The sequence below is a fragment of the Octodon degus genome, unplaced genomic scaffold (genome assembly GCF_000260255.1).
Source record: "Octodon degus isolate 3935 unplaced genomic scaffold, OctDeg1.0 scaffold00256, whole genome shotgun sequence".
NCBI lineage: Eukaryota > Metazoa > Chordata > Mammalia > Rodentia > Octodontidae > Octodon > Octodon degus.
Window position 1 is genome coordinate 2,763,912 of NW_004524832.1, and position 25,577 is coordinate 2,789,488.

The window sequence follows — 25,577 nt, forward strand, 5'->3', positions numbered from 1 at the left end:
AACGACCTTCCTTTCCAAATGAAATATTAAAAAACTATCTGGGTTACTAGGACTTCACTGTGTGCTTTTTAATTGGCTCTGTTCCAGGGGATAATAGACAAAAAATTAGTATTTGAATTTCTTTGTATTATAAACTGTAGGGCCAGGTGGCATTTTAAATTGATTGCATCTAAATTAGGAAAAATAACAAGATCAGGCTGGGGATGAGACTGGTAGCATGCATTTAACCTTGTGTTCAGTCCAGGGCACCCACCCACACGTACACCAAGTGCTCGGCTCAAAGGTCAGACTCTCATCTCTCAGTCTGCCACTGGCTCCAGCGCGCAGCGGTCAGATGACTCTGAGCCCTAATAGCCATATGCTGTATGGACACATCACTCCAGCAGCGGCCTTGCGTCCCCAGCCTAAGTAGCGGCCCCAAACCCCGATGGCGGGGCGGCCCACTAAGTTACTGAAGTTTAATTCCATTTGTACTCAAAGGGTGAGCATCCGCTGCAGCCCCGAGCCCCGCCCGGGACCGGTCAGTAGCTCAGTTTAAAGACGCGCGGCGCGAGGCACCGCCCGCCCGCCCGCCTTTCCGCCGGCGCAGGCGTTTTTGCTCCCGCCGCAGCTCACCGCCCCTGCTCCCTGCCTCTTCGGCCGCCTTCCCTGGCCCGCGGGCGCGTCGCAGCAGTGACGTCAGGAGCTGCGGCGGCTCTGATTGGTCTATTTCAATAGTCGCGGGCTACTTGAACTGCAAGAACAGTCGCGGCCCGGGCGGGTTGCTCTCCACTTCTCCGGACGTGTTTTGCATTCCGCTGCGCTCTGTGCCTGCCTCCGTACGTGGCGGCCTTCTCGATCCGGCACGGGCCCGAGCCGGGGGAGCGGGCGGCGGGCAGGCTGGCTCGGGGTGTGGCGGCGCGCCGGCTGGAGCGTTCCTCCGCGAGGTCGACGTGACCGGTCGCGGGGCGGAGTGCACGCTGCTTGGCGCCGCGGGCCGATCCCGCCGCCCGCCCCCGGGAGCAGCGATGTTGGGCAGCTCCGCGCCAAAGCCTGCGGCCCGCGAGGCGAGCTCGGCCCTGCGAACACTGCAGCAGGCGGGGCCCCTTGAGGACCAGGAGAACATCAACCCGGAGAAGGCGGCGCCCGCCCAGCAGCCGCGATCGCAGGCCGAGCAGGCGGTGCTGAAGACCGGGAATTCGCGGTGTGCGGCTCCGCAGCAGAGGCTCAAGACGCGGCGGGTAAGTGAAGGAGATTCAGCAATAGGAGTCGCTTAAGCGCGAGATGTGCATGGACTAAGCGGGCACACAGGAGCGGGTGGGAAACGTTGTCTGGCTTTTTTTTTTTTTAAGGGGGCTTGGATTTGGAGGCTACTCGGTTCCTGGTTTTTGTAGTTTGTAGGATGCGGCTGTAGTTTATTTCCATTATTAGTATTACAGACCCTGCTGGCACTGCTTGTGCTGCCAATCTGTTGTGTCGAAGGTATCGTTCTGTGTGCATAATGGATGGGGTGAGAGTAAGTCTTAAACATGAGTCGTGTTTGGCGTCTTCGCTCTATGCCTTTCCCTCCACTTTGAAACGCCAAGCTCTGCCCCCGGAACCTGGCTCTCTTCAGTCTGCTTAAGAGATTACTTCTACTTGAGAAAATGTGAAAAATAATTGACTTTTGGCAAATTCCGCCATTTTAGCCAGATTTGCTCTGTTGCTCCACCCTGGGGCGAAAGTGGTGAAACAATATTTTCCCCCCCGTGCCTTTTCCTGAACAAATTTTTGACAGCCACCCTTGATTATAATTCCACCTAGTTCTATTTAGTCTTTGTAGGAATGCCTGTGAAAAATTGAAGCATCGGCTTGATTGGTCAAAACTATTACTGGATATTTGTTTCAGAAAGTTTAATTTTTCTGATAAGTTGAAAGTAAAGCAAAGGCTTAGACCCCTAAGGGGAAGAAGACAAGCTGCATTTACTAAGTTGAAAGCCTAAGTAATTTTCCTTTAGGTTGCACCTCTTAAAGATCTTCCTGTCAATGATGAGAACATTGCTGCCTTGCCGCCTTGGAAAGCAAATAGTAAACCGCCCGCCTTCACCATCCACGTGGATGAAGCAGAAGACACTCAGAAGAGGCCACCAGAATCTACAAAGCCAGAATGTGAAGATGTCCTGGCTTTTAATGCAGCTGTTGCTTTACCTGGACCCAGAAAACCACTGGTACCTCTCGATTATCCAATGGATGGTAGTTTTGGTAAGTGTTAAAGAAAATCTTTATCAAATTATTATACTTACTTGATGAGGTTAATGTTTTGCATGTTGAGACATTGCTTTACCTGCTTATTATGATAACAGTGAGTTAGTTTTACTCTTAATAGGCTTAGGATGAGCGTAATATATTTTAGATGTCACTGCTAACACTTGACCTAGTGACCTACAAAAGTACCAACTCCTAATCTGGCACTCTGCCAGGACTGCTGTGATTAGATCTTGAATGCTTAATCTGTTCCACAAATAAATGTTTGCTTGTATTCCTAAAACTGGCCTCTTACCTCCACTTCAGAGAGTACAGGTAGAGCAGGGTCTTATGTGCTGTGAAAACCAACATCTCTTTCTGTAAAGTTTGAGTATATTGTGTGATGCCAGAAAGTGAGTCTGACGGCAAGTCAGAAGATGTCGATTTGCCCTCACCCATTTGTAGCTGAAGACAGATCTGCAGTTTGTACTGTTTCTTTACCATAGAGCTATTGCATCACAGGATAGCTCACTGCATCCAGTCCAGTTCAATTTTAGTTTCACTGATTGGCCAGTGGGTTGGGGCAAGAAGATATTTTGAAATTTATTTAAATTTTGTAAGACAATACTTAATATATTTTTGTGCTGGGGGTTGAACCTACAGCCTAATGGATGGTAGAAAAGTGCTGTGCCACTGGGCTATACCCCAAGTCCATCAAATTTTGCAAGAAGTTTTTAACATGAAAATGAGTAAAGTGGGAAAAAATTTTTGTTTCAAAAGATAATTTATAAAAACTGAGTCACTTATTGATTATAGTGTTAATCTGTTTGAACCTCATAAAAACCTGAATATTAACACTTGTTATTAGAAACTGTGTAACTTGATCCCAGCTATTGTCTAACTGTGCTTTGAATATGTCATACCATGAGGTCTGCAGTGTGTCAGGGCAAATCTTAGATAACTGTCTCAAAACTTGGATGTTGAGTTCTTGGTCCTGAGAACCATTGTACCATCTGCTCTTATAACACCCCACCCTCTGCTTAGTCTATTGGTAATTCTTTTTCTAAAATTATTCTAGGGGCCGGGGAGATGGCTCAGTAGAATAAGCGCAAGGGTCTGAGTTCAATCCCTGGTTCTGTAAAAAAAAAAAAAAAAAATATTCTAAAGCTATATGAACAGAGTCAGATATTATGTGCACTTTGTCATGAGCAGTCTTTTAGTTGGATCAATTAAGTGCTTTAGTAATGTTGGATTCCTTACAAGGGCAGACATTGTGTAAAATAAAAAGTTAAATAGTTAATTTGATCCTAACTTTTCAACTGTCCCAGATTCACCACATGCTATGGACATGTCAGTTGTATTAGAAGAGGAAAAGCCAGTGAGTGTGAATGAAGTACCAGACTACCATGAAGATATTCACACATACCTTAGGGAAATGGAGGTAAAGGCGCTCTTGATTTCAGTTTATATATTTAATTAAATGTAATTTGGAGAATATTTTTGTTTATACTTGAGATACTGGCAATTGATGCACAGGCCTTTGCACTGAGCTATATCCCTAGTCCTGGGTGCATTTGAACTTGAAATTCTCCAGCTTTAGCTTCCTACAGTGCTGGAATTACAGGCATGTGCCACCATGCCTCTCTGTAATGTTTTAAAATTTTAAATTACTAGCAACTTACTCTTAATGTAATACTTCTTCATGGTAACATCTTTGTTTATGGTAAAATCATGTACTTACAATTTTAACACTCCTAAACTTTTCTCAACAGCTTAAATGTAAACCTAAGGTAGGCTACATGAGGAAGCAGCCAGACATCACTAACAGCATGAGGGCTATCCTTGTGGACTGGTTAGTTGAAGTGGGAGAGGAATACAAACTGCAGAATGAGACCCTGCATTTGGCTGTGAACTACATCGATAGGTTCCTTTCTTCAATGTCTGTGCTGAGAGGAAAGCTTCAGCTTGTGGGCACTGCTGCTATGCTGCTAGCCTCGTAAGTCCAGCTTGGTTCATTGGGTTCATTGCTATTCTTCTCTATAGAGATTGACTTTTTAAAAATTATAACACTTCAACATACTACACAGAAATGCACATGCCCAGAAGCAGCAGAATCATGGGGCAAAGAGGCTCTAATTTGGAGATATTTGGCAGAAGTTGAAAAAACAGTTTTCTAATCCAGAACGCTGATCTTCCTAAAATCTAGATTTCAGGGTGCTTTGAACAGAGACTAGCTATATTTTAGTAACTGACTAGACCACATTGTAAAAGTCTGGTTTCTTCTGTATGAAGTGCTATCTGGCACATAAGCAATGTTCTCCTCTTTGGGACATGAAAACAAAGATTTAAAAGGAACATGTTTAATTTCCTTAGACGTGTGTTCCCTAAATTTCAGCCACTAGAAATGATGGTCCAGCTGCAGTGAAAATGCATTCGGTAGACTGAGTTTTAGAATCCATACATTCTACTAATGGGATTTCAGAATTTGGATAAGAAACCTTGCTGTTTACCTTTTAGAAGGACTTACTGTTTAAAACCTTTTGCATTTTAGAAAGTTTGAAGAAATATACCCCCCAGAAGTAGCAGAATTTGTGTACATTACAGATGATACTTACTCGAAGAAACAAGTTCTAAGAATGGAACATTTAGTTTTGAAAGTCCTTGCTTTTGACTTAGCTGCACCAACAGTAAATCAGTTTCTTACCCAGTACTTTCTGCATCAGCAGCCTGCAAACTGCAAAGTTGAAAGCTTGGCAATGGTAAGGTATTTTCATTTTGTTGGAGATTCTTATTAGGAGCAAGCTCTTGTTTCATTAGTATAGCTTTGCTCAAGAGATTCAGTAATCCAGGGACAAATGAATATTGTACTGTGGGGAACAGAAAGCCTACACACAGTTGGCCTCCTTATCTGTGGGTTCTGCATTATGGACTCAACCACAGGTTGAAAGTATTGAGTAAAAAACTTGCACCTATACTGCACATGTATAGACATTTCCTTGTTCTCTCAGTAGAGCTTCTATATTTATTAGGTATTGTAAGTAATATTGAGGATTTGAAGTATACAGGAAGATGTAAGCTATCTGCAGAGAGTACGTCCCATAATGGACTTGGGTGTGCACTTTGGTTCCTGGAGAGGTTTTTCTATGGATACCAAGAGATGATCATATGGGTATGAGAGGAGTGGCTTAAGGGTGAAGTTTTGGGGGAGATAGTTTGTTTTCAAAGAGGGAAAGTGTAGGAGACTGGAGCAAAGCATTAAAATACTACAGTAGGTATAGCTAAAAGATAAGGCTGTAGAATATTTTGTCCAGGGTTACTACAGTCTACAGAAAAAAACTATCAGAAGGCAAAGATTTGAGATTTGCATTCTAGAGCTCTTGATCCTGGATGTTTTTCATTGCAGTTTTTGGGAGAATTAAGTTTGATAGATGCTGACCCATACTTGAAGTATTTGCCATCAATTATCGCTGGAGCGGCCTTTCATTTAGCACTCTACACAGTCACAGGACAAAGCTGGGTATGTATTAGTCTTCACGCCAACCTTAAGACTAAATGCTGGTACTGAGAAGTTCACAATTGTCCCACAGAGCTGATGGCTACCTAGATCTTAACTTGCTCAGTTATGCACACCATTTGAGACATCTTAACCTGCTGAAACTTGGGACTTGAAAGGTGCACCTAACGAATTTGCCCCATCTGATCTGTTGGCAGGGAAAGCAATAAAAATGAAAGTCAGCATTAAACATGCAACAGTGGCCTCAGAAAATGAGATGTCAGTTGTCTGTCAAAGATTTGTGAACCAGCTGTTAATTAGTGTCTACTGTACTGTTACTAACCAAACAACTCATTAGTTTTTTACTCCCTTTGTAGCCTGAATCATTAGTTCGAAAGACTGGATATACCCTGGAGAGTCTTAAGCCTTGTCTCTTGGACCTACACCAGACCTACCTCAGAGCACCACAGCATGCGCAACAGTCAATAAGAGAGAAATACAAAAATTCAAAGTAAGACTTGACTAGAGATGCTGCACATAAGAATATGCTTTCGAAACTTATTAAAGGCTACACTAATCTATCAGACTAAGAAAGTGTTCTTTTAACAGGTCATGTGTTTGGAGAAGGCTATAGTTTACCTTTCCTTGTGTGGGGAGCTGCATACATGTTTAAAATCAGCAATGATTCGAAAAACCTAAGAAATAGCATTTACTTTCCAGTGCATGTATTACTATTGTAAGATCTCCATCACATCAATGTTTAGTAAAAGTGGATTTTTTTTTTCCCCCTCTTTATAGGTATCACGGTGTTTCTCTCCTCAACCCCCCAGAGACACTAAATGTGTGAAGACTGCCCTTGTTCAATTCCTCGGAGTAAATGGTGTACAGTTTTTACTTTAGGTTTTAATTTCACAATCATTTCTGAATATAGAAGTTATGGCCAAGGACAAATTATGCTATCCGTTTTTAAATGGTTTTAATTTGTATATCTTTTGTACATGTATCTACTTAGATATTTGACTAATTTTAAGTGGGTAAAGTATTAATGATGCCAGCTATCAGGACAAGAATTAATAAACACATTTGGAAATCTTTTTCTGTGGAAAAGTTAACTTGATTTATAGGTTATTGTACAGTACAACAGAAAATGTTATTTAAACCATTAAGGTTTTGAGGCTACAGATGGGTTGGAAAGCTTTTGTGAAAACTGACACACAAAACATTTCCCAGGTTAATTTTAAAATACAACACTTAAAGCCCCCAAAACTCAATTTAATGGACTTGTGAACTTGTGAATAAAACATATGCTGTGCATTATTAACACTGAATAAATATCTTTTTAATAGTTTTATATACACAAACAGAACTATGTTAGCTTTAGTTGGCAGTTCTCTTCTTTTTTCTCCTTTTCACTGGCTTTTTAATTGGTGCTTTTTCTTGTTTTGCACTGGTCTGTGTGCTGTGAATAAAGTAAATTAACAGTTCACTGATAGCATGCTGGATAAATGAAATAATAAGTTTTTTTTATAGAACATGCAATGTGGCAGTTACGAGAATAAAAACAATAATTTTGAAAGACCTGTTTTATCAAGTTGCGTGCCCTTATTTTTTAAGCATAAGGTGAAACAGAATAGTTGAATTTATAGTGAAAGGGGTAAATCTTTCTATAGAAGAGTCCAAATATATATAAAATATATAATGAACTAGGAATTGTTACCTTATTTTCTTTGGGTTCTTGTCAGGTTCTAAAATGATCATTTCTTCTTCTTCACTATCTGAGAGTACTATTGGGGCATCTAAGAAAAGCAACATAAGTAATATAAAATTTCCACATGAATTTATTTTAGAAATAAAATAAATTTCAGGTTCTAAAGCAACCATTTCTATGCTAACAGCCCAAGTTATTCTAGCAACTTACAAATACATGCACTTTGTTCTTTCCAAACTTTCTCTGCTGAAGTGGCCCTGGAGCTCTGGAGAAACTCTTGAGTACAAAATTACCCTTAAATTGTACTTGGCACATATTGTAATAGACAAGTTAGGGGAAAATATATAGTAATTTTATAGAGTTGATTTGAGGATTCTTGTTTTTTTTTTTTTGCTCCGAAATACCTTCAGGGGATCAAACCACAGCAACCTGAGCCTGACTGCTTTGTTGAAGCAGCCACTTAAAGTAACTGAGCTAAATGAAGCTAATCTGTGCTATTTTGATACACAATCAGAACCATCAGAAACAGTAAATGAAAAATCCATTCCTCATAGACATTTATGAATGCTGATTTTAATACTAACACAGTTTAAAAAAAAAAAAAACGCCAATTTTTTCCCTTTGATTTCTTTTATTGCCATGGCTGACAATGAAGAAAGCTGATATTAACGGTCATTTCCATTTTATAACTCATATATTTTGCTCATTTTCTTCAACAATACACAACACTTAGCCCCTCTTGTAGGTACCTATATACGTTTGTGTGTACATATGTGCTATAATGTGAATTAACCCTTTTCCCAGTTGATTCATTGTCTTTCAGTTTGCTTACATTTAGAAAGGCTTTACCTGCTCCATCCTCCCAGTTATCTTAGGTCTACTTTTCATTAATTTGATTGAAAGAATTATCTTTCAAACCAGAAACAATTCCTATTAACTTAATTAACAATGTCTAATTATTATGTTAATCAAAGATGCATGTAAACATAAGGACTCTAGAAGAAATGCAGAAAACATATTCATCAGTATGGGAATGGTTAAACTAAGGAGGTCCACTCAATGATACAGAAACCACAGTTGTAAAATAATACGGCCAATGTAAAAATTTTTCCATGACATGGAAAAACTTCTAAAGGCAGGTCCCTGTGTTGAAGAAACTTATTTCCTTACCCATATAATGAATATATATGGATAAGGATATATATTCTTATATAATGAATATATATGGGTAGTAAGGAATATATATATTTATACACACTAAAGTTCTGGAGTAATGAGATTCAAATAAAAAGGTGATTTTTTTTTTCTTCACATATTTGCCTAATTTCAGTAACCAGTAGGCTCTCCATAATATTCATCAGCGATAATTTTCTTCCGATGAAGGCAGGCCTATGAGCATTCTTTAACACAGCAAGCCTAGTAAGTATATCTGCCAGACTAGTTCTAGGATCAAGGTAATATTTATACTATAAAAAGCAATTCATGGTTTTATTGTATAGCCCAGCCAAGCAGAACTGGCATTCTGTGAGTTCCAAATCTGTACTACAATATGGTAGCCACTTGCCTCACGTAGTTAATTTTATACCAAAATTCAGTTTCTTAGACACCTAAGTCAGATGCTTAACAGCTACACAAGGGTTGTGGCTACTGTAGTGGACAATGTAAAGAATGTTTCATAGTACAAAAGTCATGAGTCTTATTTAGTTGAAATTTAGTCTTAGTTGAAATTTCAATTACAAAACAGCCCCTCCTAAAAAGGAAAAGCATGTCCCTATATGTAGGTGTGTTAATATTTATAATTGTTTATCCATATGTAGTTAATATACACTATCTGTACATACACTTTATAGACCAACAGATCACCTAAAAGCTACAAATCACTTACCTTGGCTTCCAATATCAGAAACTTCTACTCCAGTGTCCATTTTCATCTTGTCAAGAATGACAGCTTCATCACTGCCACCTTCATCTTCATCTTTCTCAGAGTCTTCAAGATCACCCCAGGAGTTTTCTACTCCCTCTCCAATCTGGGCAGTTCCAGAGGTCCAGAGAACAGGTTTAGAAACACTTAACAAGTTAAGAAAACTGAAGAATAAGCATTGCTACCTGGTAAGACTGACTCAAATGTTCAATTTCTCAAGGAAAAAATAAGAAAAATGGGAAGAGCTATACTATGGAAGGCTATTGGATGAAAAAATCTCAAAACGAGTTTATAAACACCATGTAACATAACAGGCCCTCGATATTCTAGCTATAGTAACAAATTATGAATAATTTTGAGTATGGTAGTGGGGCTGGAAGCAGCACTCAATGGTAGATTGCTTCTAGCACACATGCCCTAGATTTGTTACTCACCATCACAAAAATACAGCAATGTATTACAGTGTATAGTCTTTCACCATGCTATTAATGTTAGTAAAAATGCTGTGCACTTTGTTTCTTTGCTGTGGTAAATTAAACCTGGGGCCTTGCACATGCTACAGAAACTTTCTGGAGCTTTTGACGATAGCCTGATGCTGCAAGTGTGCCACAAGCTTGCCACTACTGCTGTAGGCAGATGCTCTTCTCATCTATATCCTCTGCTCCTAACGGGTTCTTAAAATAATTTTCTCATTTTTGCAGTGTAACTGACAGAAACTTAGCATGACACCATCAACTTAATATGGCTCATATCATTAAGTTTTCAAGTGTTTAACATATTTCAGAAAACAAATGTCAGTGTGCACATACAGCTTTAATAAAGCCCAAAGTGTTACAAATCTTGTTACTACAAAGATCACCGAATAAAGATACACTTCTGAAGGAGGTTCAGCTTCAGCAATGATTTCTTCTGCTTTTTCCTCGACATCAGAAGTGTCAATGGGGGCTTTTTCCATTTTAAATGTTGTGATCCTTTGATTTGCTATAGATTCTGCAAAGCCAAACTTTCCACCTTCTTTCCTGTATGTGAGGTTTGGTTAGTTTTTGAAGAAGTGGGATGATGACATGAGAGAAAAGACAGGAAAGGGGAAAAAAATTAGCCTTTGCTGAGTGAGGAATATCAAATAGTTTATCTGACTAACAACCCCACCAATTTATTATCCCTATCAGGAGAAATTTTACTGAACTATGTGTTAGGCATGTGCTAGATGCTTAGAAGTATGTACATTCTCTAATCCACAAATCACCCCTCTGAGAATAGCATTACCCTTGTATATGACAGAAAAGGACACTGGTCACTACATTATGTATCTTGCTTCAGATCACACAGTATGAAATGGGAATCAACCTGTTTATCTTTACTAGATACAAAATGTTAACTTTTTAAAGAAAAAACTTACGTGGATTTTCAATACAAGTTATGTTTACACTGGAATAAAACAGACTACTCAACTCTTTAAAACACATTTACAAAGGAGATTTAATAAATACAGACCAAATATGACAATCATGACTGGGTATAGTGGTACATAACTATAACCTTAGCACTCGGAGAAGCTGAGGCAGGAGGACTATTGGGAGTTCAAAGCTGGCCTGGGCTACATAGTTTGGAACCATCCTACACGATATAGCACGGGGCTAGAGATACAGCTCAGTGGCCGAGGTGCGTGCCTGGCAAGCACAAGGTCTTGAGTTTGATCCCCAGTACCATGAAAAAAAAAAAAAAAAAAAAATCACATAGCAAGACCTGTCTCAAAAAAAAAGAATCACATGGGTTGCTCTTATGTAAGAAAAGTCCTTAGTAAGCGGAAACTGTTTATTGATAGATATAAAAAGACCACTTAGTTTTGAAAAACTTACCTCACTTTCTGGTCATTTTCCAAAGCTTTCTGTATAAGCTCTGTAATTTCTGCTACTTTCACACCAGCTATTTTACTGCATCTCAAAACCTATTTGTAAATGTGAATTGTGTTAAGGACAACAAACAACCACAAACAAAATGGCTTTCTCTAATGAAATTATTTTTTTTACCCCTCTTTTTCAAATACAAAAATAAGGGTTGGGGATAAGGCTCAGTGGCATAGCACCTGCCTGGTCAGGCCAAGATCCTGAGTTAGATTCCCAGTACCATCAAAAAAAAATTGTAAAATCAAATTAAGACATGATGCTAGAGTTCTTATAAAAAGTCTGAAGGAATATCCAATTAAGGGAACAGACTCAAAAACGAGATCCCATGGAAGAGGTCATGGACACACAGATATGTTCAGGGAAGCACTAATTTCCTTTCTTGTCAATAAACTACAGAAACAGGAATCTGGGTAGTGGCTGTGACACTAATGCTAATTATGATGGTAGCGGAACTGTTTATTGATAGACAGACAGATAGATGTCCTAGGCAGAAAGTGTTGGTAATGTCATTCCCTATTTTAGATTATGAAATCATTTATATAAAGTCAGTATAAGGCAGAGCTAAAATGTGAACTAAGGTGCTCCTTTGCTGTTAACCAGATAAATACTATATGCTATATGACATTCTTATTTCCTTAAAACTTCCATGTGAATCTGATAGGTGGGTTTGAGAACCACTGGTAGCTGTACCCGAATTCTAAAACTATTGTTTAACCGGATTTCTATTTTTTTTAAAAATGGTTATCTATCATTGTTCACTCAAAGAAAAATAGTATTCCTATAGCTGAAGGGCCAGACCAGGCAGCAGTGAGAAGAGGGAAAAGATCTTATAGCTGCCGGTCAACAGAATGTAATGATTGTACTGAAACCAGGCACTAACCCAACCTGGAATCAAAACAACCTTCATTGGCTTCTGGTTAAAAGATGAAAAGCTTCTAAAGAGAGATCTATTCTTTAAAAGGCATTAAAGCACTAACTTGATCTTTTAGTAGCATTATTCCACCACTGGACTGGATGGTGCAGATCTCTCGGTGCTTGTTCATGGCAATTACCAGCAAGCCATCCATCACACGTTCTTCTCGTTCATTGGGATCCACCAGTAAGTATGTTCTGAAATGAGTATTAAATGGTCCTGCACAAATCTTAAGCAGAATGCTTGTCGTTTTTAGGACAATGGATTTTTTAAAAAATGAGATCAATAAATGAACACAGTGAAGGCCCACGCCTGTGGATGTGAGTCACTGTAATAGAGAGTTAAAACTTACTGTTACATACTGTTTGTCTAGGTTCTGCAAATTGCACCTTAAAAAATTACTATTTCCGCAATATTCAATACATTTGCCAATAGTCATATACAGGTATGGAGCCCTTGAAATGTGATTACTGCAAACTTAGTAGGTACAATACTAGATTTCAAAGATCAGTGGAAATGAAAGAATGTAGAATTAACATTAAGAATTTTATTTATGTTTTACATGATGATCATATTCATCATAGAGAATTTGGGTGTATAATACGAATAATATTAAGCCACTGAATATATCTTTATATTAAGTATAGCAAATTTAATGTTACCTATTTCTTTTTACCTTTTAATAAGATTACTAGAAAATTTAAAATTATTTATATGGCTTACATTTAATTTCTATTAGGCAATGCTATTTATTCTATTTCCCTGTAATAAAATTCTACACTACAATGACTAAAATATTTTCTCTAGTTCTTATAGATAGAACTTAGTTTATCAATAAAGTATATCTCTTTTTTGTTTCTGAAGATTTAGGTGTTAACTTGCACTTAATGATTCATTATACAGACTGAAAAGACTACTAGTTTTCTGCTGCAAGAGGATAAAGAAATGAACTATACAGAAACTAGCACACAGCTGAAGGAAGCCAAGATTTTCCCCCATTTGCAAATCATTCTTCACTGTAACCTACTGCTAGAACTACTGCACTCTTGTAATATGCTTAAGTATATGTCTTGCACTAATTCACAGTAATTTTTATTATTTCCCCAAATTAGAGCCTCACATGTGATTTTATTAATATCTATGAGTCACTAAAAAGGTGACACAGTAAATTCAAAATTATAGCATGAAAAGCAACATATGACCAAAAATAATTATAGAAGAGCTTTGTCATTTCTATTGAGAAAGTTTTTTGCCATCTAATGCCCTTACAAAGAAATATAAGATACTTTAATCTTTTATATCAAATGTTTATTAGTACACGTCTATATTACATAATGACTACATTCATTGGAGGAAATCTATACATGTACATTACACACTGATTCTTTTTCACCTTCACTCCACCTCATGTGGTACTTTACTATTAAATGAGAGATTCATTCATTCACTCATCTATGACACTTGTGAGTTAGAGTAATAAGATTTCTAGCTGCATTTATCATTTTAGCCCAGGACAAGATAAGACTTACCCTTGTTGAAAGAAGGCAAAACTGACACAAATCGGCATGTGGTGGATGCTTAATGCTACAGGATCACGCTCTTCAGGTGTGTACTATTTCAAAAGAAAAGGTTCATTATTGACAGTCACTAATTTTTGAATATAAAAAAAATCTAGTGAATCAAAAAATGAAATTCCTTTAATTTTCAGAGTACCTAAAAATTTTAAAATCACCTGTTAACTCTGACATTTAATGGTTCCCAAAACAGTATGTATTTTTCAAAACCTTTGAGGTACAATTTATAGCCCATAAAATCTACTCTTAAAAAAAAAAAAAAATCTACTCTTAGCGTATAACATTAAGTAAAACATACAGGCAACAATCACCATAGATCAATGTTAAAATGTGGTCTCTGGACCAGCACCATCAGCATCACCCAGTGATTCTGAGAAGTAAAACCCTTGGGTCCTGCCTCTTCTGCTCTGGAAGTTGAGCCTAGTGACATGTATTATCAAGCCCCTCAAGTATTTCTGGAAGAATTCTGGCATATATTTTGCCTAATGAATAAAAGTCCTAATGAATCTGGTGAATTGCAGTCCTCTTTAGTTATTAACACCTCACTGTACTGAGACTCCTGTATTTTTCAATCATGAACACTAAACATAAGCCAGCCATTTCACCTAATACACAAAAAAAGCAGTCATCTCTTACTAATGTGGAAATCCAAACTAGGATGTTTTCATATTGACGGACAATTCAATAAAGAACACTTAAGAGATTTCTAGGGCAATTCTGACCACATTGTAGCTTATGCTTCACAAACAGATTCTGTCATTTTTTTCTTTTTTTTTCCCTGGCACCGGGGATTGAACTCAGGTCCTTGCACTTGCAAAGGAAGCATTTATTCCACTGAGCCATCTTCCCGGCCCCTGCAACATGATTTTATTAATAATAAGTTGTCGGTACACGTAGGATATTCATTCATAGAAAAGTATGCTGGTTCAAATCATGGATGCTTACCAGTGTGACTTCTTCTCCTTGGACAGAGACATCAGGTCTTCGGAAGTGACACAAGGCCACAATTGCAGCAATGCTGGCAGCATCAATAATATTTCCATCATGATTTAATAAATGTAGGTCCACACGTATTTGCCAAACCTGAAAGGGAATTTAAGATGAAAAAAAATCCTCACTGATCACAAATATCACAAACAGTGGCTATTCATCAGGAAAACAGTAACACTGTGCATAAACATTTTATACTATTAGGTTTGGTATGATATGGTATTTCATATTTGGAGATAGAGTCTCACTATATAGTTCAGACTATCCTTGAACTCAAACTGATCCTCCTGCCTCAGCCACCCAGGTGCTAGGAGGCATTCACCCCCATGCCCGGCCTGTACATAAACAATAACTGAAATTAAAACACGCTGTTAATACTTTATCAATAAAAATGGCCAAAACTTGAAGCCAAACAAGTATCTGAAATGTTAACTCATTTTTCTATGTGAAATAAACGGAACTACTACAACCAATCCAATCTTATATCTATTATGTTTTTAATTGTGTCTGAACACATATCTTATACTTTAGGATAAATTTATGATAACCTTGTAAAGATTGCAAATAAAAGTACTACACTCAAGTACAGAGTGTAGAAAGCTAAATGACTTATGCAGAGTAAAAAAGTTAGCCAAATGTGCATAGTGGTACATGCTGTAATCTTAGGGTTTTTGGAGTAGGAGGCTGAGATAGGATTGCAAATTTGAGCCCAGCCTGGGCAAACTTAGTGTCTCAAAAATAAATAGGACTCAGGCATAGCTCAGTGTGAAAGCCCTGGGCCAAAGAGATAGGTCAGTAAAAGAAGCGCTTGCCTGGTAAGCGCAAGGGTCTGAGTTCAATCCCCGGCTCTGCCAAAAAAAAATTAAATTAAATTTAAAAAAGTCTGAAAGCCCTTAGCTGAAACCCCAGTACAAAAAAAGAAAAGGCAAGTCATCATACAATAAATTTCTAAAATCCTCATGTAGCAAAACTTCTTGAGACTAAAATTTTAAATACAAACTCATCACTGACTCACTGTGTGGCTTTATAAATCAAAGGATTTAATCTGTTCTTCCTTCATAAAAAAGGAAAATAGCACCTGCTCCTATCGAATCAATTTAAGAAAATGACAAGTCATATAAAAAGCCATAATCTCTGAATAAAGTTATATATAACACACACATATATATTACGTATATATACACATATACAAATTGATAAAATTATTTTAAGTTATACTTTTCACTCTTTCACAGAAAGACAGCAAAAAGTTCTAAGAGTGTCCACTCAAACATTTTTAGTGACACAAACTAGTACAAAAGAAAATTCAGTAAAGCTTTGAGAATGAAAGCATAAACTTAGGAACCAACAAACCAACACTCCTCATCCTAAAATTAAGAATGCTGGAAATATTCCCCACCTTTTCACCAGCAACAACACAGAGAGATTCAGTATCTATGCACTTTGAATTTCTTAGACATCTTTCCAGGAGTCGATTCAGTTTTACCAAGAGATCTGACTGCCTATGAAAATAGAAATCGGGTCAGTATCATGAAATAATACCAGGCATTCAAACAACAGCTTATAGCTGTTAGGTTCTTTGATGGCTAAAGCAACTTAAGAAAAAGATTTAAATACCTGCCAGGTTCAAAAGATGGAGCAGCCATCTGAGAGAGTTCAAGGTTGAAGAAAAGAATACCTTCTGTTGCCCTGTTGAGTTTTGGAGCAACAAGTTCACAAGACACCTGCCCAAGAACTCTACAAAGATAAAAGTACAATTAACTAAATGTATTTTTTTAATTAAAAATAAGAAAATCTAACAGCAATTAGATTTTAGGGGGCTGGGGAGATAGCTCAGTAGAGTAAGTGCTTGCCTGGCAAGCGCAAATGCCTCAGTTCAATCCCCAGTTCCACAAAAAAAAAAAAAAAAATTTTAATCTTACTCTAAGTAACAACCTCAGTGTTGTGACACATCATAAAAGGTAGAAATTATATGTAAAATACATTAAAGGTCAGAAAACATCTTTATGATTAAAAATTTAAAGCACGACCACAAATTCAAAATGTTTTACATTTATGGGTAACTTATTTTTGGCTGTTAAAATACTTTCCACATCTCTGAGCTGCTCTGTAAAAGTTGAGTCACAAAGTTTATTTTCAAAGGTCTCTTGGTTGAATTTTTTTGTTTGAGTCAGGGTTACATTCTGCAGTCCAGGCTGGCCCTGATGTAAGTAAACCAGACCGGCCTCAAACTTGAGGCAACCCCCTGCCCCGGCCTCCCGTGTGCTATCTCCCAAGCGTGTGCCACCACGCCTGGCTCTGGGCTGAATTCTAATCTAACACGAATCCTGTTACCTTGTTTTCCCAAGCTCCACAATACAGCACCCATAATCGGTTCCAAACGAGATCTTGATGTTCCTGTAATCGTAGGTCTGTCTACCATCCAGCCGCTGCAAATAAAACATTTATTTATTTATTCCTCCCACAAATATTTCTTGAGCAACTACTCTGTGGCCCCGGCGGAGGGTGGGGAGCACTTGGAGGAAGAGTAGCACCTCACTACGCCAGTCCAAAAAGAAAGTGGCCCCGAGGCGGCCGGCCCTGACAGTGGCTCCGACGACCCGAGCACGGAGAAGACCCGACGGCCCACAGGAACCTCCAGAGTCGGGATACCGCGCCAGGCGCCGCTGGGAGCCCTCACGACGCGACCCAGCGGCGCCCAGTTCTGCAGGGGCCGTTTACCTTCTTTTCTTCGATGGCGCGGAGCAGGAAGCGGCGCTCACAGTTCGACAGTGGCGTTTCTTTCATGGTATCGGGTCATAGGTGCTCGAAGCAACGGATTCCTCCCGCAACACCACGAGCCCACCTCGCTAGGCGTCGCAGACGATCTGCGTCATTAGGGTGCGGGGCGGGGGGAGAGGAGCCGGCTGTCGCTAGTGCGCATGCGCAGGGTACGGCGCCTGCGTGGTTTGGCGTCTAAGGTTCGAGGCGCCGGTTTCGGAAAGCGAAACTCCAGTTCTGTATGTAGTGCAGCGCGCCTGGGAAAGCGGGGCCCTTTACTCTTCCTCAGTCCTAGCTGGGTTGAGGCTGGGCAGGTATTGCTGTCTCATGGGTGAGAGAACTAACCTGTGTCCTTGAGAGCCCAAGAGGGTTTGGAGCGGGTTCTAGGAGAAGCACTAGTGCCGCAAACGGGGAGCCGGGGAATGGGGAGAGGACTGGAGTTGAGGCGACGGGCGGGGACGCTCTTGCCGGAGGAATGTCAGACCGAGTTGGACCGAGACGGAGGTTGCCCGGAATTTAGAACATTCCGTGTTGCGATAGACGGTACTCTTGCTACCGTGGAGTGATGTTGAATATATTGTCCATTTCTTGTTATCCGTCCAGTCCTGTTAAGTCCATGGACATTTTTACGGGCCACACAAACCTTCGTGGGGCCGCCCTACCAACCACTGAGCTTTTTTTGGAGCGGCACTATCAAGTTGTACTTAAAAGGACTATAAGCTACCCGTGTTCAAATTCAGACTCTGCCTCTGAGGAATTAATTCAGTGACTTGGGGCAAGTTACTTAACCTTCTATGTGCTTGACGTTATTCGTCTGCAAAAGACAGGTGATGGGCGTATTTTTTATGAGGAAGAAGTCCATACATATAAGACGCTTAGAACACTGCCTGATATTGTGTAAGCATCATCGAAGTATTTAAATATTATTTTGTTTCATTTTGCGTTAGAAGTGGTAGGGACTATAGCTCCTACACTGTCTCCATTCGGTTTTTTATTTTCTCCACTTTGTATTTTCTATGAGCGGTGCTGTTTAGTCTCAATTGTACTACCTGCACTCCATGTACTCAAAAAACAAGAGAGGCTGCTCTATCCCAAGAAAGTTTGGGAAGACACGTTATTTCTTTCAACGAATTTGTATTCTCTTTGGAAGCAACAAAAGCTAAACAAATAGAACAGTTTCGCAGTGTATCAGTGCTAACGGAGACTAGAGGTACTGTTTTATAGTTGCAGAGAGGTTGCAGAAAGAAGTGACTCAAAAAGGTAAAATGTTTCAAGCAGAAGGAGTAATGCGCAAAGACACAGGCGAGATGGTCTCATGTTTAAGGATAGGAATTGTAAGGGAGAGAAGTGGGCATGCAATGTTTTTACATTATTCAACTGATAAGGTTTTCATAAGCAAGAAAAATTGCAGATTATGGACCATTCAAGGTTTTTGACAGTACAAATTTATGTGTGTAGTATGGTTTTACATCAGAACTGGTTAGATATATCTTGTCTGCTCTTTCAGTGGGCATTTAGTAATTTCTGTTTCTCTGGAGAAATGAAATGGGCCTTTATAGAGATAGTCATTCTTTCCTGCAAGGCAGCTTGGTAATGGAAAGAATGGACTTTTGCTACTTTTTACTATTGTTAAAATTGTATGTTTAAGGATGTTCCAGAAGAGTTCTATGTCAATTAGATTTCTGCACATGAAATCATGTCTTAAAATTATTGTGGTCTACGGTCGATGTATGAATAGAGTAATAGGCAACATAATGATCCTTCCCATACATGTCTTTGTTTCAATTACTGGAAACGTGACTAAGTTAAGTAATCTGTTAAGTTATTTTGTAATTGTGATTAAATGAAGGATTCTGAGACAAATGGATTATTCAGATCAATCCATTGGAATGATAAAAATCCTTAAATGAGGCAGAGGAAGAGGACTAGGGAGATGTAATGACAGAAATAGAAAACAGTGGAGATGCTGCACTGCTTTGAAGATAGAGGAAGGGGTTGTAAGACAAAGATTATGGGTCTTAAGGAGCCAGAAAAGGCATGGGCTCTCCTAGAGTCTCCAAAAGGAAAGTAACCTTATGGATATATTTTAGATTTCTGGTGTCTAGAACTGCAAGATAACACATTAGTTTTGCTGTGAGCCATTAAGTTTGAGTAATTAGTTACAGCAATGTTTTTGTCTGAGGTTCTCTAACATTAATGCCATTGATTAGGTGGCTTATTGCCAACAAAAATTTCTCACAGTTCTAAAAGCTAGAAAGTAAAAGATGAAGGCACCAGAAGATTTGGTGGCTATTGTGGGCTTGCTTTTAGTTGATAGACAGTACTCTTCTTGTTTTGTCCTCACTTGGGAGATAGAGGGAACTTTCTGGGGTTTTGTAAAAGAGTACTATGGTAGTTAATCCTAATTGCCAACTTGATTGGATTGAGAGACACTTGGGAGATCTGTAACATGCCTTTGGAGGTGTGTGTGGATGGGTCATGGCAGATTGACCTTGAGGACTGTATTTGACCCCTGGCCCTTTCTTCTCTAACCTTTCCCCTAAATTCTCCTGAATGCCATGAATTCAGCAGCTTCCCTATGCCATGTTCTTCAGACTTGATGTTTCCACCGTGGAACTGCCAACCAAGGGCTGAAACCTTTGACACTGAGCCAGAGTAAACCCTCTTTTGTTAAGTTGTAAGTGTGTGGTATTTTGTCCTAGCAATGAAAATGTAACTAATACATGGGCTAATCCCATTCATGAAGCCTTTACCCTATGACCTAATCACCTCCTGAAGGTCCTACTTCTTTAAACACACACACACACACACACACACACACACACATATATATTTGTTACAGGGTCTTTCTATGCAACTTGAACTCATAGTGATGGTACCTGGGGATCAAACCTGGGTCTTTGTGCTTGCCAAGCAGGTGCTTAGACTTCCAAGCCCTCTCTTTCTGTTGTTTTTTAGGCCCTGAAAATACATTATCAGATTATTTAAGCTCTCTCTTTTTCTGACTTGGCATTCATAGCTATAAACTTCCCCTTTAGGAGTGCTTCCATCATATCTGATAGGTTCCAGTATGTTGTGCTGGCATTATCATTTGATTCTAGGATTTCTCTAATTTTGTCTATAATAATAGATTTAATAATCCATTGATTATTAAAGAGGGAATTATTTAATTTCCAAGTGTTTGCATAGTTTCTGTTCTTTCTTTTGCCATTGGTTTCTAGTTTCAAAGCTGGAGAGATGGCTCAGCAGCATAAGTACCTGACTGGCAAGTGCAAGGTCCTGAATTTGACCCCTGGTACAAAAAAAAAAAAAAGCTGATTTCTAGTTTCATTGCATTATGATTTGATAATATACATAGGGTAATTTTAGTTCTTTTTCATTTACATAATCATGCTTTATGAGCTTGCATCTGGTCTGTTTTGGAGAAAGTCCCATGTGCTGCTGATAATAAAGTATATTCTGTTGTTTTTGGATGGAATGTTCTGTGGATATCTGTTAAGTTCATGTGTTTAAAGGATTGGTTCAACTCTGATAGTTCTTTTTTTTTTTGTCTAGTTTATTTATTAAACTATACAGTGGAGTACTAAGATCCTCTATTATAATTGTGATGGTATATTTCTCATTTTTGTGGCCATTAGTGTTTGTTTTATAAAGTTGGATGCCCCCAATGTTTGATACATGTATGTTTATGATGTTATCTTTTTCTGTTAAATTTTTCCCTTAACAAATATGCAGTGACTTCATCTTTTTTTCTTTTTCCTTTGGTTTTCTTTTGATACAGAGTGTTGCTAGGTAGTTCAGGCTGGCCTTGAACTGACTTGTGTTGTCCAGGCTGCCCTTGAACTCTTGGTAGTCCTTCTGCCTCAGCCTCCCGAATGCTGGGATTTCAGGTGTGCATCACCACACCTAGCTCTTTGTCTTTTTTTTTTTTTTTTTCAAATCAATTTTAGCTTGAAATTCACCTTATCTGGCATTAGGATAACTATTCCTGCTTTTTTCTGTTTCTTGTTCATAGAATATTGTTTTTCATCCTTTGATTTTTTTTTTTTTTTTTGTACAAATTTCTTTCTGAATTAAGTGTGTTCTCTTGTACAGTGCATATAATTGTGGTATGTGATTTAGGGGGTGGAAAACCTGGTTGGGAAAATAAGCTTGACCGGTAGATTATAGGAACCCAGGACAGTGCCAAATAATTCCCAGGCCCCCATATGTGAAATTTCTTGTAGGCTCCCATGAAGTGTGCGTAGCATAAAAGAAACTACCACCACAAAAATCCTCATGCTAGCAATCTCTGCATATTCTGGACTCCTTTCTTTTGTTTGACCCAAGTTTGCACTACAGAGCTAGTTCTTCTTTTAGCTATTCACCCCTCATTTTTCAAATAAACTTTTGGCTTGTCTATTTTTGGCTTGTCTCCTCCAAATCTTTGCTTAGGGCAAGAAGGATCTGGAATACATTTAATTGGTGAGCTATTTTTAAAGGAATGATTCTATGACAGTTGGGTTCTGTTTCTTGATCCATTCTGCCAATTTGTGTCTTTTGTTTGAATAATTGGCTCCCTAATTTCTTATGTCAAATTTTCTTATAAGAGGATACCTGTGTTCATTATAAATTGTACTATTATAAGAAGATATAGTATTAATCAAGAGATGTTTTGCATGAGAATTTTTTTATGTATTTAGTACAGGGTCTCACTACATAGATCAGACTCAGCAGTCCTCCCATTTTCATCCTCCCAAGCACTGATCTTACACGCTCATGCCACCATGCCCAGTCTCAGTCTCCCTCTCAGGGTGCCCCATGCAAGGAGTCACATTGCATGAGAATTCTTGAAGTACAAGAATATGTAGCTGAAAATACTGAGTAAAAATATCTTTCCTGTTTTAATAGGTAGTTGTCTATAGATAACATCTCATAATTTTAAAGCCATTTGAGGTTTGAAGTATTATTTAATATAGCATTTGTGAAGCCAAATGATTTCCAGTTTTAAGAAGGTTATCAATGAGTGAAGCTGTTCAGTTGTAGGACAATAAAAAGTGGAGCTTGTGGAACTCACGTGGCATATGCTTTGGCCAGAAGATTCATATATTATTAAAACTTTGAGAGAAGAGCAAAATGCAGACCATTAATTTGTTTTGTGCCCTTCTCATAATCTCTCTCACCCCCAATCCATCCAAACAAACTCATTCTAAACAAACATAGTATGCTTGCCAAGCAAGTGGGGCCTTCTGAGATGTATGTCCTTTTGTCCATTTCAGCCAAATTGTTGATCCCAAATTCTTCCCACTTATAAATTCTATAACTTCTACTGAGCTGAATACATCTTTTTAAAAACATCAGAAATCTTGCAGCTGTTAAATATGCTCCACTGACCAGCAGCAGTGTGCTCCTTCCAGCACAACTGGAAGGCTTGTTATAGGTGCTAATTCTTGAGTCTCATCTCAGATTTACTAAATCAGAAACTAGGCTGGGACTCCAGTCTGTGTTTTAACCACCCTCTCTAGTGATTTTCATACACAATAAAGTTCAGAATCTCTGATCTAAATTTCCTAGAGCAAAGGATAATCATAATCCTAGTCTGTTAAATGTGCTGGGCTGGTAGTTGTCATCAACCCTTCCCCCTTGACAGATGACACTGCTAACAGCCTATTCACAGATTTCCAGAATTAGAAAGGGCAGGAAAGGAAGGCTAGAACTCCTGTGTTAGGCAGTTCACTTGTCCCCAGAAAAGTTAAATAAGATGTGTTTCCTTTAAATGTTTTCAAGTTCTTCATTCATTTTGCAGGAGTGGTCTCAAATGCAATCTAAATTTGAGACATTTTAACATCATGATTTAAAAGATAACATACTTAATATTGAAACTTAGTTTAGGTTAATAGAAAGATTGGCTAGAAAGCACAACAGGCTCTCATGTACCCTTCCCCTGTCCCACCACCTCTCTCTGGTCAGTATCTATCATGAGTGTGGTACACTGTTTGCAGTGAACCGGCATCCATTACCTCTCTTTCACAGATGCCTGTTTCATAAAGCACAGAAAGACTACATAATTTGTCTGAGTTTTCAAATGTATTAAAGCATAGAATCAGGCCTCATATCCAGGCAGTGTGTCTCCAGTGACTGTATTCATAGCTGCTATACCATGCTGCTTCTTCAAAATGGAAATCCATTTCTATGCCAAGTGTATTATTTTCAGCGTTAACACCAAACCAGGTTATTCCCTCTCTTCCTCTGTGAAGATATTTACTTTCCTCATTGGGTTACTTTGCCATCTGATGTCTATGTAGAGAATAGAGCTTCTATTATTGTTAAGTAACTCAATTTCTTTTGCTCTGACTTAATACACAACTAGAAGAAGGGTTTATTCATGTGAGACATGGCAAGGTCCGACTACAAACCCAAAGCTGGTACATAGTCAAGAGTGATGTTGGTATTGAACTTTCATTACAAAGACTAGAAGTTATCTGTCCAAAAGTGGTGTTGGATTTGTTTGAAAGACTTAGAGAATCTGTCATTTGACCTTGGCCACTTTCCATTAAATGCTTTGTTCATAGCATTAATGGACTTTGTAAAAACTAAAGACAAGAAAAATTGCTGTTTTGTTATTGTTATTTTGTTCTCTGTGTCGTGTGTGTGTCTATGTGTGTTTGTGTGTATCTTACTGGGGAATGAATGCATGGCCTTCACATTGAATCACATCCCCAGCCCACTTAAAAAATTTATTTTGAGACTAGATCTCATTATTTTGCTAAGTTGCAGGGTTTTGGCTTGAACTTGTGATCCTCCTGCCTCAGTCTCCCAAAGTGCTGGGGTGTTAAGGCCTGCACCAACAGACACAGCTGTTCAACTTTATCATAAAGTTGCCTACGAAGGAAGCTGTTAGGAAAGACTCAGGCACTGGCCTCGGAAGGCACATAGACACTTAATGCAAGCAAAGCGAGGGCTATAGCAAAAAGGCTGCTGCCCCGCCTTTGGTCTTTATTTTTATGTATCTTGAGTCTCAACCTTTGGGTTACTTTAGGTGAACATAACAAAATCCCATCATATGTGTCCAAGATTAATGTTTAGGCTATACTGTATGTGAGAACCTGCTAAGCATCTGGGAGCAAGGACACAAAAACAGGGTGTCTTTGAATCCCAAGTGCTCTTGGTTACTCTGTTTTCTTTTTCCTCCTCCCACTTGCCCTGCAGGTTATTTAGCACATCTCTATATTAACTCTTTCTTTTCCCAACAAGAAGTTGAAGATGTTTCAGAAGCAGCAGTTTCAGCAAAAGTGGGAGAATAGGAAATGGTACTGACTGTCCAGTCAGGTGTCAGTGGGTAGCTGTGGCCAGCAGGTGGTATTATGTGGACATCTTTCCTTAGCAAACAACACAATATTTTGTTGACCTAGTACTTTAGCAGTATACAGCCTTTAAGATGACCCCCAGTGACCACTAACTCCAACTGTATAGGCCTTATATAATCCCTTCCTCTTAATTGACTTGCTCCTAGCCAGTAGAATACTTTGACACTGAGGGAATGGCCCTTCTGTGATTAGATTACAGGAAAACACAACATCTGTCATGCTAGCAGGCCCCAAAGGAATTGAATCCTACCAACAATCAAATAAGTGAGCTTATGGAACTTCCCACATTGATTTTACCAGTGAGACCTCAAGCCTGGGCAATAACTTGATTTTAGCCCAAAGAGAAATTCTTAAGTAAACCTGCTTACACTACACTAGTATTCCTGGTTCACAGAAACTGTGAAATAATAAATGTGTGGTGTTTTAAGCTAGTAAGAAGCAATAGTGAATTAATGTAACAAGCACACTTTTCTCAGGTGAACATTTTTTCTAGATTCATAATTCACTGTCTCCCTGATACTTTTTTTTTTTTTTTTTTTTTGAGACAAGGTCTTACTTTGCAGTTCAGGCTGACCGTGAACTCCTGAAGTAGCTGATGCTGGCCTCCAACTCAAGGCAATCCTCTTGTCTCAGCCTCTGGAGTGCTGGGGTTACAGGTCACCAACATGCCTGGCCATAAATAATTCACTGTCTAGTTCAGTGATGGCAAACCTTCTAGAGCTTTCAGTGATAACAACCATGCATGCTGTGGTACTCATGCCAT

General features: G+C 38.9%; 2 protein-coding genes across 3 annotated transcripts; one reads left to right on the plus strand and one right to left on the minus strand.

The window, feature by feature from the left end:
- The first annotated feature begins 731 nt into the window (after positions 1–731).
- On the plus strand, positions 732–6,790 carry Ccna2 (cyclin A2). Its single transcript, XM_004646161.2, has 8 exons — positions 732–1,220; positions 1,977–2,220; positions 3,531–3,643; positions 3,975–4,198; positions 4,754–4,961; positions 5,606–5,719; positions 6,073–6,206; positions 6,494–6,790. Exons 1-8 carry the CDS (start codon positions 1,008–1,010, stop codon positions 6,540–6,542), a joined length of 1,299 nt encoding a protein of 432 aa, XP_004646218.1. The 5' UTR covers positions 732–1,007; the 3' UTR covers positions 6,543–6,790.
- Positions 6,790–17,548, minus strand: Exosc9 (exosome component 9). 2 transcript variants are annotated; one of them, XM_023706450.1, is made up of 13 exons: positions 17,430–17,548; positions 17,043–17,137; positions 16,326–16,445; positions 16,108–16,210; positions 15,521–15,556; positions 14,664–14,801; positions 13,674–13,756; positions 12,209–12,341; positions 11,184–11,272; positions 10,197–10,343; positions 9,289–9,470; positions 7,413–7,491; positions 6,790–7,154 (listed from the first exon to the last, which is right to left on the minus strand). In XM_023706450.1, exons 1-13 carry the CDS (start codon positions 17,493–17,495, stop codon positions 7,073–7,075), a joined length of 1,353 nt encoding a protein of 450 aa, XP_023562218.1. In that variant the 5' UTR covers positions 17,496–17,548; the 3' UTR covers positions 6,790–7,072. The 2 variants fall into 2 exon arrangements, with proteins under 2 accessions (XP_023562218.1, XP_004646220.1); XM_004646163.3 differs by lacking the exon at positions 15,521–15,556 and having other exon boundaries at positions 7,021–7,154.
- Positions 17,549–25,577: the final 8,029 nt, after the last annotated feature.

Bases quoted from the DNA above. Each gene is read 5' to 3' on its own strand.
- Ccna2 (XM_004646161.2), top strand. From the start codon at position 1,008: ATGTTGGGCAGCTCCGCGCCAAAGCCTGCGGCCCGCGAGGCGAGCTCG. The intron at 1,221-1,976 runs GTAAGTGAAGGA...ATTTTCCTTTAG, and splicing joins AGAGGCTCAAGACGCGGCGG to GTTGCACCTCTTAAAGATCT. The intron at 5,720-6,072 runs GTATGTATTAGT...CTCCCTTTGTAG, and splicing joins CAGTCACAGGACAAAGCTGG to CCTGAATCATTAGTTCGAAA.
- Exosc9 (XM_023706450.1), bottom strand. From the start codon at position 17,495: ATGAAAGAAACGCCACTGTCGAACTGTGAGCGCCGCTTCCTGCTCCGC. The intron at 11,273-12,208 runs GTTAGTGCTTTA...ATTTACAAATAG, and splicing joins TAATGCTACTAAAAGATCAA to GTTTTGAGATGCAGTAAAAT. The intron at 7,155-7,412 runs GTAACAATTCCT...CTTTATTCACAG, and splicing joins AAGAACCCAAAGAAAATAAG to CACACAGACCAGTGCAAAAC.